The 14,422-nt window shown below is 36.4% G+C and overlaps 1 protein-coding gene across 2 annotated transcripts in view; it reads right to left on the bottom strand.

Annotated features, from left to right (window-relative positions):
* LOC111155225 (reelin) overlaps window positions 1-14,422 on the bottom strand; it is a 505,959-nt gene that overhangs the window by 149,208 nt on the left and 342,329 nt on the right. For both annotated transcript variants that reach the window (XM_022515343.1, XM_022515345.1), the window contains exons 18-20: window positions 11,383-11,616; window positions 10,365-10,526; window positions 5,372-5,608 (exon numbers count right to left, since the gene is read on the bottom strand). In XM_022515343.1, coding sequence (XP_022371051.1) covers window positions 5,372-5,608; window positions 10,365-10,526; window positions 11,383-11,616 — 633 coding nt within the window. The remainder of the gene's footprint in view (window positions 1-5,371; window positions 5,609-10,364; window positions 10,527-11,382; window positions 11,617-14,422) is intronic.

The raw sequence follows: 14,422 nt of genomic DNA, 5'->3' as shown, positions 1-14,422 counted from the left end.
TTATTTATTTATTTGACAGAAATCACAAGTAGGCAGAGAGGCAGGTGGGGGTGGGGGGAAGCAGGCTCCCTGCTGAGCAGAGAGCCCGATGTGGGGCTTGATCCCAAGACCCTGGGATCATGACCTAAGCCAAAGGCAGAGGCTTAACCCACTGAGCCACCCAGACGCCCCTATTGTTTCTTAATGTAGGCATTTGTTGTTATGAAACTTCTTTTTACTGCATCCCATACATTTTGGTATGCTTTACTTCTATTTTCATTTGTCTCAAATTATTTTTTGATTTTTCTTTTGACTTTCTTGATGCATTGATTGTCTCATCTTCACATTTATGAAATTTAAAATTTTCTCCTTATAGTTGATTTCTAATGTCATATCATTCTGGTAGTTTTTAAAAAGTTGCTTGATAAGATTTCAGTCATCTTAAAAGTTTGAAGACCTGTTTTGTGTCTTAGCATATGATCTATTCTGAAGAACATTTCATGTGTGCTTGATAAGAATATGTATTCTTTGCATGGGATAGAATGCCCTGTAAATATCTGTTAAGTCCATCTAGTCTAATGTGACCTTTAAGTTCAACGTTTTCTTACTGATATTCTGTCTGGATGCTCTATCCATTATGGAAAGTGGGTTACTGAAGTCTATTATTATTGCATTGTTGTCTATTTCTTCCTTAAGGTCTGTTACTTTTGCTTTATATATTTGGGTCCTCCTATGTTGGGCATAGTGTTGTATCCATTTGTTGGATTGACTCCTTTACCATTATATAGTGACCTTCTTTGTCTCTTATTATGCTTTTTCCCTAAAGTGTATTTTGTCTAATATAAGCTTAATTAACGCTGCTCTCTTCTGGCTTCCAATTGTATGGAATATCTTTTCCATCCTTTCACTTTCAGTCTCTATGTGGTCTTAAAGCTAAGCTGAGTCTCTTGTAGGCAGCATGTATTTGGGTCTTATTTTTTTTAATTCATTCAGCCACTCAATGCCATTTGATTGGAGTACTTAGTCCATTTACATTTAAGGTGACTATTGGTGTTTGTTAATTGGTTTTTGGCTGTTTTTAATTCATTTGTTGTTTCGCTTGCTCTTTTCCTTTGTGATTTGATAATTTTCTGTAGCGATATGCTTAGATTCCTTTCTCTTTATCTTTTGTGTATGTACAATAGGTTTTTGCTTTGTTGGCACTATAGGCTTATATAAAATACCTTATATTTGTAACAGTCTATTTGAAGCTGATAACTCAAGTTTGAATGGGTACTATAAAGCTCCACATTTTTAGCCCCTTTACCCACATTTTATGTTTTTGATGTTATAATTTACATCTTTTTATTTTTTAAAGATTTCATTTATTTATTTGTCAGAGAGAGAGAGAGGGAGAGAGAGCAAGCACAGGCAGACAGAATGGCAGGCAGAGGCAGAGGGAGAAGCAGGCTCCCTGATGAGCAAGGAGCCCGTTGTGGGACTCGATCCCAGGATGCTGGGATCATGACCTGAGCCGAAGGCAGCTGCTTAACCAACTGAGCCACCCAGGCGTCCCTAATTTACATCTTTTTATCTTGTGTATCCATTAACAAATTATTGTAATTAGAGTTATTTTTACTACTTTTGTCTTTTAATCTTCACACTAAATTTATAAGTAATTTAGCTTCCATCATTACAACATTGGAGTATTCTGAATTTAACCATATACCTACATTTGCCAGGGAGGTTTACACTTTCAAATTTTTTTCTGTTACTAGTTAGTGCCCTACTGTTTCAGGTTTCAAAGTTCCCTATGAGGCCTGCCTAGCAGTGCTGAGTTCCTTCAGCCTTTTCTTTCTTTCTTTTCTTTTTTTTTTTTGAAGATTTTATTTATTTATTTGTCAGAGAGAGAGAACGTACAACAGGCAGAGTGGCAGGGAGAGGCAGAGAGAGAAGCAGGCTCCCCGCTGAGCAAGGAGCCCGATGTGGGACTCGATCCCAGGACCCTGGGATCATGACCTGAGCCGCAGGCAGTGGCCTAACCCACTGAGCCACCCAGGCGCCCCTCTTTTCTTTTTTTTTAAAGTAGGCTCCACACCTAACATGGCGTTTGAACTCATGACCCTGAAATCAAGAGTCATTTGCTCTACTGACTGAGCCAGGCAGGTGCCCTGAACTCCATCAGCTTTTGCTTGTCTGGAAAACTCCTTATGTCTGCTACTAAACCAAATGCCAATTCTAACATGCTGTAACAACCATCCCTCACAGTTATATACATTTTGAAATCAAAATCTTATATATATAGACAGCACTGTCCTTACCACCTGTAAACCTCACTAGTCTATTAGATAAGACAGACAGAATGTCAATGTCCCTTAGTGTTATCACTAATAGTATTAGTCTTATCACTAATTAGTATTAGTGTTATCACTAATAGTATTAGTCAGATAATCTTTAATAAACCTCAACTAAAATTATTCCCTTAGTGATCTTAAAATATATAAAGGAAGTTTTAAAGGCTATTTTTAGAACATAAAGCAGATAAAGGTTGTGATTCAGATACTGTGCATGGAAGAAAGGAAAGAACTACAAATAATTAACAGCAATTCATTTCTCTGTGGAAAAAAGTGCTTTATGATGACACACTGTAAAGTGATTTATAGCATATTGACTCTAATTCTTCTAATGAAAAAGCAATTGTCCAAGTTCTCCCTGGAGAACACTCAGCAGCCACAATCCATGCATATGGAAAGTCATGAGTTAGAAAACGAGAACCAAATGAACTCACAGCTGGGAAAGGCCAACAATAATTAATTTAACACCAGCCATTTGTAGAGAACATGTATACATTTCAAAATTTCCCCCGAGAGGAACGAGGTCATTGAAGGGCAGAGGGGACATACTTGAACATGTTCAAAGAATGTTTAATAAGATAATATGCTTCAAAGGTTTTACGTTAAAAAAAAAAAAAACTCATCTTGGACTAGGTAGTTAGGATAAATAGTTTGTAATACCACCACTTGAATTTCAGTACTGTAACTAGTATTTCTGAAAAACATTGCCAAAGTGAGGTCTCGTTGAACGTGAACAATATATTCCTCAACAGCAGCAGAGAGAAAACTGTCATTAAAAGGGGTTTTATTCTGACTCACTGGCTAAGAAAATGGGAACAGTTTGAGATCTTCCATGTTGTTTCATTTTAATGAGAAGCGAGAATTTTTCATGTCCTTATTAAAGTGGTTAATGTATTTCTCTAGTCTCATTATCACCGCCAGAGGATACTCTGTTGTTTCATAACCAAGACAACTCCTTTTCGTTTCCGAGAAGATCAGAAAGTCAAATCTGATTGCTCACACGTGGTTGTTAATAAAACTCCCACGGGGCTGTTTAAGGTGCCCATGGGGATTGTACAATTATTTATATTTTCTTATGGTTTTCTATAATTACTCTGATTGTATTTTCACAAAGTAAATGTATCTCCACCAATTAAAGCAGTGGTGGGTTAAGAATATTCATCAGACTCATGTGAAAGGATATTGTTCTTAGGGTTTTGATCAAAGCACACAAATTAAACTGCTGTTATCATGCATTCAACCCGAGTGTTAAATTAAAATGCTCAGCAACTTTGGAGTTTATTTGAGCAGATGTTAACTATTTATGAAAATAAACATGATACAGGACTTGCATTCATGATATGACTCTTTGTTGCATTAAAAGTGCTGGGGAAAAGAACCTACTATACAAATCTTGGGGGATATGGCTTATGGTATATGACTAATTTGCGTTACTATTAATTCAGGTCAATTTAAATTTTCCAAAGCATATAAATCTAAGAAATCTCATTTTGGTTTACATCTTTGCATCTTCTTACTTCACCTCACCCCTTTGTCTTTGAAGGCTCGAGGACTAAGAATGAATGTCCATAAAAACAAGCATCTGAGGCTATCAAATAAAAATCACACAGTATAACCTTTCACACTCTCCCATATAGAAATTTCATTCTATCTAGTTCAACAGTGCTTGCAGCAAAAGTGACCGGCCATACTTCCATTCCATTAGCTGTCATTTTGACGCTAGACTGTTAGCCCGCTGTGTGTGCGATGTGATGTCCATGCATCATTCCCATCAAAGGTAATTTTCTGTGCAATGGTGTGTAAAATTTGCCTTTAATTATGATAAGGCCACTGATGGGTCATTTATGGTATGTTCTCTGGAGACCACTGCAGTGAATAGCTTTCAGTGAGATTCGTCGGGAGAAATTAAATTGGTCTGACCATGACTCCATAGAAAGTAAAACTCTCTGAGAAAATTATTCCTCAATCATGTTTAAAGCCCTAGAGGAACCCAGAGAGGGACAGTATGTACATTGCTGAAGGCTGTGGGTTTTGGAATGATGCAGACCTGAGTTTTAATCTAGAGTCACTGGGCCTAGAAGTCCTATGTGGTCTGGCCTCTACACAACTCTTGGCTTCTGTTCCTGACATCCACTCCCTCCCTCCCTGGGCTTCCTGGTCCTAGAATATGCCATGGTCAGTCTCCCTCCTGGAGTTTCGTACTGCAAATTTTCCTGCGGTTGGAATGGTCTTCTTTCAGATCTTCATGTGGCTGGAATTTCTTTTTACTGCTACGTTCTCATCAGTGGAATTTATCACATCCACCATCTGAATTCCCTGGACATAGCCTCCTCCTCCTTCCTACCCAAAGTATCCACCTCCTGATGCCAGTTAATCACTGAACATCATTCTGCTTATGTTCTTAAAGTCCTAATCATGGTCTTCAATTATTTATTTCCTATTTATTATATTTATTACTGTTTAATGTATAATCAAGTTTGCATTTGATGATAAATCTAAGATGGAAAATATGTTGACTAGGATAGTCCACACCCTTGAAACCCCAACAACATTAACTGTATGGGTGAGTGGTCCAGTATTGCCCGATGTGATGGGTTTGAAAGGAGATCCTCATCAATAAATAAGGGATTAAAAAACTTCCTGGGCTTTATGTGAGATAGCATGAAAACAGAACTAGTTATGACAAATTTTATTAAAATAGTCATAAGAGTGATCTCACATTTCACCATGGTCATGGTGGGCCTCCACGAAGGGACAATGTGTTAGTCACTTTAGTTACTAACACTTTTGGAAGAGGGTTTTTATATGTAACAGTGGGAAATAAAAATTTGAGATTAATAACTATGGTGAAATTTATACTTATTTAAATCTATCAGTATTTTGCTTTCAGTCCTCCTTCCCAAGATACCTTACTTGTAGACATAATAATGACTTTTGAAGTGGTTCGTATTCAGTAAATATTTGTCAGCAAATGACTAAGTGCTGGGTGGATTAGAAGATCATTCTTATGTTCCAATCCTCAATGTAAATTATAACAATAATAGAGATGAAATTCTTACCAAAGTGTCCAGTCATGGCCACAGTATGGCTGAACATTTCCAAGGTAGAATCCCAGAGATTGAGTAACCTCCACAAGATTGGTAAAGTCAAGGCTAATGCTGTTGAAAAGGACAGATGTCATGATAATCTCATCAATGGCCCACACATCTTCTCCCTGGGAAGAATGATACGGTTGCCACCATCTGAACTGAATTCCAAACTGTCTTGCATCATCTGGTAACTCTACAGAGATTATTCTGAAGAAAAAAAAAAAAGTAAAAATTCTGATTACTTTGATATCTTAAAACACAAACATTCATAGCAGAGTATTTTTTTCCCTGTGGCACAGCATTAAAAAAAAAATAGTTTTCCCACTATTATCCACATTCTTCTGAGATTCCCAATTTCTTGTCTGACTCAAACAAAGTCCTCTAAACACATCCAAAAATGTGAGTGCTTTCACTCATCTGCTTTCAGAAAAGCTAACTCAATAAAACCCAGTTGTCAAAGTAGCAGGATCTGTCTTCATCTGAAAAAGGATCACGGGCATCTTGGTCCATATTTTACAGTCTGAGGCTGGTTGGAACTGTGGCACTTCCTAACTCCTGTGAGTCTAGCCCAATGTATGAGGGAACTTGCTGTGTCACGGTGGCTATGACAACAAACCTGGATGTGACAAATGGGGAAGAAAATTAAGAATAATATCTAATTTCCAGGAGCAATTACTGTACACAGCAGCAGGAACCATACATTAATTGCCACCGCAATGACATCTGCTTGAGAGCTCCATAAATCACAGGGCCATGCTGCTTACATCCATACACAAGGTGAGATATGAAGCAAATGGCAAATGGAACATTTGTCTCCATCAATGTACAATTAAGCACCAGGAGAGGTGTTCGCAGTAAACACACGCTAAAGGGACCAAGTCTTTTTCTCAGTGAGCAAAGGAAAGCTCCCTAAGGCAGGTGACTAGTTGGATAACTTAGAAACAAATTATTTATAAACTTCAACGTCTATGGTGGGATTCAATTAGAAATTAGATTGATTTTCACATATGTATTATATTTACTCATAGTTATTGCATAAAAAAATGTCAAATCACTTCTTGGAAATGTAATTTTTAAATAGTCATTGAAAAATAATATCTATTTTCTCTTTAAATAATTTTTATATGGAAATGTGGGTTAGAATAACATGATTTTCATCACTATTAATTACACAAACTACTAGTAAAAAACTGGTAGAATTTTTTTGCAATGTGAGAAAACATACTTTTTAAATAATCAAAAGTCAATATTCAAATACAGAAATACAAATTTTAAAACACTGCTTAAATTAAAAAGACATAGCCATAACATTTATGGTTTTTAAATACCTTTAAATACTTATGGTTTTAAATACTTTAAGTCTGTTCATTTTTTTTTACCAATGTGAATTTATTAGAGGAGTAAAGTTTAATTAAATTGAGTATTTTAATAATTTTCACTTTAATTCCTAGGTATTTACTAAATAATCAAATAAGTATGTTTATTTATATTAACACATATCAAATATGTAAAGAAATAAAATAATTGAACTATATTTAAACTGGCTCAATAATGAAAACATACATTAATAATTTAATTTGACCACCATGTTACTAGAAAATTATAATCTTCCCTCATATTAATAATTTTAGAAGCAGTTACTATTCTCTCTGATGAAAATAAATATAATTTAAAAATAACAACTGAAAAGTAGAATTTCTCAGGCAACTTCAAAGGTTATTTTCCTTCATTTCCTTTATTTTAGCACATATATATGTGTGTGTGTGTGATAACAGATATTGAAATGACCAGTATGTTCCTTGGCAGAGACATTAAGACTATGGGGTCTGTAATCAGACTCTTAGATTAAAATCCCCACTCTCACTGACTTATTAACTAGTAGTTAATAAATTTTATTAGCTAGTAGTTCATATTAACTAATAGTTAATAAGTTTGCATCTGCAGGGAAGGTACTCAACTTCTGTGTCTGTGAAGTTGGGATAATAGCCCTATGGCAAAAGTCAGAGACATTTTCTGGTTTTTCATATTATATCTTAGTATCTAGAACAGTGTCTGGGACACAACAAAAACTCATCAAATTCTTGCTGCATAAATGAAGTACATATTGTTCATAAACCCGAACAGAAATCCGAATACTGAGGCACAGAAAGATCAAATGTTCTCCCAATTGTTAAGCGGCTTTTAGGTGCCAGTGCCCAGAGCTGGATCTAGGAGGGATGGCTATAGAGCCCGTGCCCTTGACATTCACTTCATATCTGAGGTAGGGTGGGAATCTCTGCTTCCATGGCTCTGTGCAAACTGCAGCGGCTGGTCAGGATGGCCATGGAACCATCTGATCCGAATATTCCTATATTCCAGGGACCTGGGTCAACTTTCTGTTATCAATCTTCCTTTTGGGGCAGATACTAAGCTCAGACATGTCTTGCCATCACAGACAATAATCAAAGCAAAACTAAAATAAAAATAGGCTTTATAATAATTTTAGAATAAGAAACAAGCCCTACGCCTGGGTGGCTCAGTGGGTTAACGCCTCTGCCTTCGGCTCGGGTCATGATCTCAGGGTCCTGGGATTGAGCCCCACATCGGGCTCTCTGCTCAGCAGGGAACCTGCTTCCTCCTCCTGTCTCTCTCTGCCTGCCTCTCTGCCTACTTGTGATCTCTATCTGTCAAATAAATAAATAAAATCTAAAAAAAAAAAAAGAAGCCCTATAATTAAGAAAAATCTGGAATAATTTTAGTTTTGGCAGTGATACCAAGTTTTACATTAGAAATACCAGTTAGTTCTTGACATTCTAGTCAGTCTGAATTACAAGATCACCTTAGATAAATGTACAGGCTTTGCGTTTTATGAACTGCAAGCAGATAGAGTCCTTCTGTTTACTGAGTGACTCAGAGGCAAATAAATTGTTTGAAATTGGTGAGGAGTAATAGTGGTTAGCTAACTAGCATCTCTAATTTATGGATCATACTTCATTTTTGAACAGCCAAGGCCGAAAGGGACAATATGGGATTGACATCAATTACCAGCAGCAATTTATACTGAAGAAAATACAGCAAATGGCTAAAGGCATCAAGATATATTCAAGTCTCCTATGAAGAACTTACATGGTTTGTATTATTTATCACATAAAATATAATTTAGAATTTAGGATATATCAAATTCTACTTCTGCCATGTCACCTTTTATTAATATTTTTAAGAAAGAGGGAGATGGAGGAAGAGTTTCGTGGACAGAGTTACATGTGTAGAAAATAAAAGTGTTCTTGATACCTCCCACCATGTTCTCTTTTTTAAAAAAAACTCCACTTGATCTTAATCTTTCAAGCTATGCACATACCTAGTGCTGAAAAGCCATGTTGATTCTGCGTAGAAGAAAAATGTTGCTGTCAAATGGCAGGCAAGATTAAATGCACCTTTGCAATAGCACATAAAATGTGTAATTATTTTTCATATCAACAAAGATTAATTAAATTTCATGATAAAGATTGATTATTGAATTTTGGAGCTGTCCATCCTTGTTAGAAAAAATTGGGTTTTAGGCCAAGTTAACTTAGGACAATAATATTTTCTTCATGCTTTCATCATTATTATGATTTTCATTTAATTTTATTTTAATATTTATTATGGAGAGTCTATGAAATGTTTCTTTGGTATTCATATGTGTCTATGGAATGAGAAAGTTAAGCTTTGCCTTTCATTTACCTTTATAGGGAAAATATTCAGCACATCTGGTGTGTTTTTAAAATTTTATAAAGTAAATAATTGTAACTCATAACAGTTGTTAACTATTATCTCTGTTACATGCTATTTTATTTTCTATGAAAAGAAAAGTTCTCATTTACTTATAAACACCTAAATGTAGGGACTGCTGTCGGCAACATTTTTAGGTATATAAAATCTATCATTGGTGCCCCTGTCTTTTTGCATTGGTGTCAGTGCAAACCTCAGAGCCCAAAGCCCTCACTCTCTTTCACATTCCCTCATGATCAAAATGTACTTCCAGAAAGGCAAATGGTGTCAGTTCTTTACTAACTGGGAATATGCCCCAGTGTTACCTCTTCTAAAGATATTTTAATTTTCTCATGCTCCTTTTCTGCAACTTTAAAAAAAGAATTTCAGTGAGCAGGCCAATATGGAGGGCACGTATTGCATGGAGCACTGGGTGTGGTGCAGAAACAATGAATTTTGGAACACTGAAAAAAATATATAAAATAAAATAAAATAAAATAAAATAAAATAAAATAAAATAGTGTTCTAGAAGAGAACGGGACTTTTGGACATTTCTGAAATTGTACCACTAATGGGGATTACTACTCTGCTGACTTCAAAGGATGGCTCTGCTTCAAATAAGACTTAAATCTCACAATTGCACCTATAGATTATGAAATGGATAAGCTAAAGAAAAACAGAAGTGGCCTGAAGAAAGGACTTTAAGTAAATCCTTACACTCCATTTTTGCCAGGGACTCGATACCGGCTAGAAAAACTTACCTATAATCATTACATAATCATATTACATGCAAATTTTAAATATATACTGGTTATCAGGTTTTGTTAATTACTGTCTCATGTAATTTATTATAACATATTATAACATATTGATAACAAATACTTGTTAACAGCATTTATAATTTAGTATTATATAAAAATCACATCCAATAGGCTGCAGTAGGGTTGAATAAGAATTATAGTGTTAAGTGTTTTTCTCTTTCCTGGACATCAAAATATTTCCCTTAGATATACATTTCAAAATATGAGAATAAATTTCTTCAACTTATCAGAATCAGTAGGACAAATGAAATAGAAGAATGTGACTTGCTAGCTTTTTATTGCAATACGCATCAATCTTCGTCCTCATCATCCCTCAGTGGGAAAATATCTTGAATCTTACACCAGTTGAATGATGATTTCCCCAGGGAGGAGATAATCACTCTAACCATTTTTCCAAATGCTTTCCAACGTACCTGGGCTCATGATAGTTGAGATAGGAATAGTGCTCCAAGAGTTTCCAAGTTATCCCATTATCATACGAATAATGCAATAAAACTCCTTCACCAGGCTGGTCGGGGGCTCTGCACGTGCTCAGAACGGACTTGCTCCCCAGCCTCAGTGTGAACTGGAGAAACCTAGACATGAATTGTCTGTAATTAGCATGTGCAGAAACATTTTTAATCATAATGCTCATTTTGGCTTTTAAAGAATTCCAAACACGGGTGCCTGGGTGGCTCAGTGGGTTAAAGCCTCTGCCTTCGGCTCAGGTCATGGTCCCAGAGTCCTGGGATCGAGGCCCGCATGGAGCTCTCTGCTCAGTGGGGAGCCTGCTTCCTCCTCTCTCTCTGACTGCCTCTCTGCCTACTTGTGATCTCTCTCTCTGTCAAATAAATAAATAAAATCTTTAAAAAAAAAAAAGAATTCCAAACAAACTACTCAAAAGCTGCATGTTTCCACTCATCTCCCTTTTATAAAATGTAAGTAATTTCACTGTGAGATGTATGAATATGTATAGAAGATGAGGTCAATGCATGTTTACAGGCAGATATACCCATACAAATGCAAGTGTATGTTTATACATACTTGCACACTATGTACTTGTGTACGTACACTTCAAATGCCAATCATTCCTTTACTGCATTATTTATTAGGCACTGGGGGAAGGGAAGATGTAGAGTCAATCTAATCATCCTCTGCAAGCTGTCAATAAATAAAACTACATAAATAATTAACTAACCCTTGGCTTAAGAACACAGTTTTGATGTTAACAGTTCCTATGTTTAAAAACCTCATCAGTCATCAATAGGCCTTTTAATTTATTAAAAACTAGGGCAAATTAACCCTGTATAAACTAACTGTGAACTCCCTCTCCATTAAAAATTGGAAGATGTACATGTCAGCCAAAAAAGGAAAAAAAATGGAAAATAAAGAGATCTAAATTCAATCATTAGCATCCGGTTTCAACATGTGTTCCAGCCTGTCTTAACTCACCTGGATTGTGAGCTATCAAGGAACGATGTAATCAGCTGACGCCTCCCATCTTTGTTGAAAACCAGGGCCTTCCCACTGGCCAAGACACCACAACCAAAGCTGACTTCAGCACCACGGATAGAGTAAAAGTTATGGTAAGAGGAGAGCCTGGAACTGCCAAAGCTTTCAGAAATAAACATTGGGAATGTCTGGGAAGCCATCTCACAAGCCGGGCCAGAAAATCCAGGGTCACACCTGAAAGAGATACCATAAAATAAAACTGTAAGCTGTTGGTCCTTCCAGAGATCCTTGAATCTAATTCAGAGAGGAGGAGGTCCAGGGGCCAGGATTTGACTGAATGGTAAGTGAGGCTCATTAGTCTTTGGAAAACAATGAATCTGAAGACTTGATAAGGGTGACTGACTGCAAATATTCCAGAAAAATATAGTCTTTGCACAACCCTGATATAAAAAGCTATTGATTAAAACAATAATTCAGCACTCAACCTTAACCAAGGCCAGCGATTTATCTGTATCTACATTTGTGCACTTTCTAGTTTAAAATCTTTGTAAAAATCATATTATTATGTATATAACTTTATACACAATGATGTTAATTAAATTTGTAAAAGAAACATCAATAAAATTCTTCCAGAGATATCTAGAATAAATTTCCTCTAAGAACAAATATAAAAATATGTATTATGTTTGTGATAGAAATTATTGGAAATACTTGGGGAAGATTGGAAAATAAATCTATTTTTATTTCAAACTTAGATTGACACTGTAAAGGGAATGTAAACACCTTGACCCGGATAGGTGCTCTTAGCAGAACTGTGCTGCTCACAGTGGAATCCCAAATTAGTAGTGCTTCAGGAAAAACAAAAACAAAACACAACAAACCCCATACAACAACTTGCCTCCTGCTGTATTTATATTAGAAAATTCACCACGGATAAGTCCATAGTTGAACATCACAAACTTCTTATATTTTAAGGCATTTACTCATTGGAAATTAGTATTAGATTTTTTTTTTACTGCACTATTTCTTTTTCACTATCTATACTATGTAAAATTATAAATTTATTTCATGTAAAATTATAAAATTAAATTGGTGTCTTTTGGGGATGGGGAGATGGGTTTTCATCAAAGCATTCAAAACCTCCTAAAATCTGAAACAAGCATTTTAGAGAGCCACGAAGTACCAAAAAAGTAATATTATGGTATAACTCTGAACCACTTTTTTTTTTTTTAAAGATTTAATTTGTTTATTTGACAGACAGAGATCACAAGTAGGCAGAAGGCGGGCAGAGAGAGAGGAGGGGAAGCAGGTTCCCTACTGAGCAGAGAGACTGATGTGGGGCTCGATCCCTGGGATCATGACATGAGCTGAAGGCAGAGGCTTTAACCCAGTGAGCCACCCTGGCGCCCTTTTCTCTGAACCACTTTCTTTAGTGTTAGTGCTGACACTGAATCTATGGTGGCCTCACAGAGGGTCTACAGAGTGGATGAACAAATGCCAAATTGTATGTATCTTGGATATTATGGATATTACGGGGAGAAGGGCTATAGTCACTATCATAATATCACGGAAGTTGGACCCTAAAATGCCAGAAACTACTGCAGCATGAAGTCTGGAGGTTGTTGGGCATTAGGGATGGGAGCGGGGAAGAAACTCGTATTTATGGAGCATGTAAATAAGCCTCAAGCCGTTTACTTCTTTCACACGTTATCTCACCGACTTAGAAGGTAAATAGCCAAGTAGTTTCCAAAAAGGATAAAAACTTAGCTAAGGAGGACACATTTTGACATTTGAAAACTGAATGTGGTTTTTCCATGGCCACACACTGGAATCAGGGTCCCCCAACAAGGCATGTATTTCAGGGAGAATGCATTTCTGTGTCTCTTAAATGTATCTTCTTAGAACCAGTGATTGGGACACTTTCGTGATCATTTAGAGATGACTCCTGTTGGAGTCTGTTCCCATGTAATGGTTTTGAAAGTGTACTTTTAATCGAAAGTTATATAATTGGGATAAAATGCTGATGAAGATTTCATTCATACACTTAAAATACACTTGCAGCCTTTGTTCTGCAGCAGAACAGTAAGGTAACACAGTCGGGAGATTCCAGGAATGGCCCAAGGCTCTCCAGGATAAAGAATGGTCAGTTTAGAAACCCAGGCCTGGGGATTATACACAGGCAAGAAAGTGTTAAGCAGAAGGAGAGGCAGAATCCTGGCAGCCAATAACAGCAGTGTTGAGGGGAGCAAAGCGGGAAGAGAAACGAAGCTTCAAGGCTCCAAATTCAAGGATCCATTTAAAAGAAATAAATTGTACTGAGTATAAATGTCTTTTCTATGGCGTCTTGCTCATACTTGACAAGTTACATATTGCTGGAAAAGGATGTAGTAGCCAAACATTTAGCACAGTCACTAATGAACAAAACCAATGAATATTACATAAAACATTGTCAGAAACAGGAAAGAAAACTCAAGTTCCAACTGGTGAAAATATTCTGCAAAACCTCAGTAGGAGGAAAAGGCAATGATTATTCAAGATAATGTACAGTGTCAAAAAAGAACAATGCCCAAAGGCATAGAACTGCCATTCAGACTTCTGTTTGCCTCCATTATTAGTGACACAGATGCTTGCCTTAATAAGCCCACCAAATGCTAAAAGGGGACTGTACACAAAAAAACGAAGGATGAAGTATAACTATTCTAATTACAGATGGGTCTTTTAGAAATAGCACTTTCTATTTTCATTAATAAAAGCATCTGTCATTTTAGATAATTTGTTTTCAAAACTTTTCAGGACAACTTCGGGAATTACACAGATGTCTGGTGTTCTTGTGTTAATTTTATTTGAGAAATGCACTAAATGAGGGGATGGCCTGGTTAGGGATGACAGATGAAGAGGACAACTTGAAGAAAGCGCAAGCTAAGGCAGCAGAGACCCAATGAGTCAGTGTTTTGGGGAGGGAGCTGGCAGTTTTATTGAAAGGCGGAGAGATGTATATTCAGTTTTGAAATATGAATAGGAACTTTTCAATTCCTTAATA

Source organism: Enhydra lutris, unplaced genomic scaffold (assembly GCF_002288905.1).
Source record: "Enhydra lutris kenyoni isolate GAN:26980312 unplaced genomic scaffold, ASM228890v2 scaffoldscaffold40, whole genome shotgun sequence".
Classification (NCBI taxonomy): domain Eukaryota; kingdom Metazoa; phylum Chordata; class Mammalia; order Carnivora; family Mustelidae; genus Enhydra; species Enhydra lutris.
Note: the sequence above shows the minus strand (reverse complement) of the source record. Positions and strands in the feature narration are given on the sequence as shown.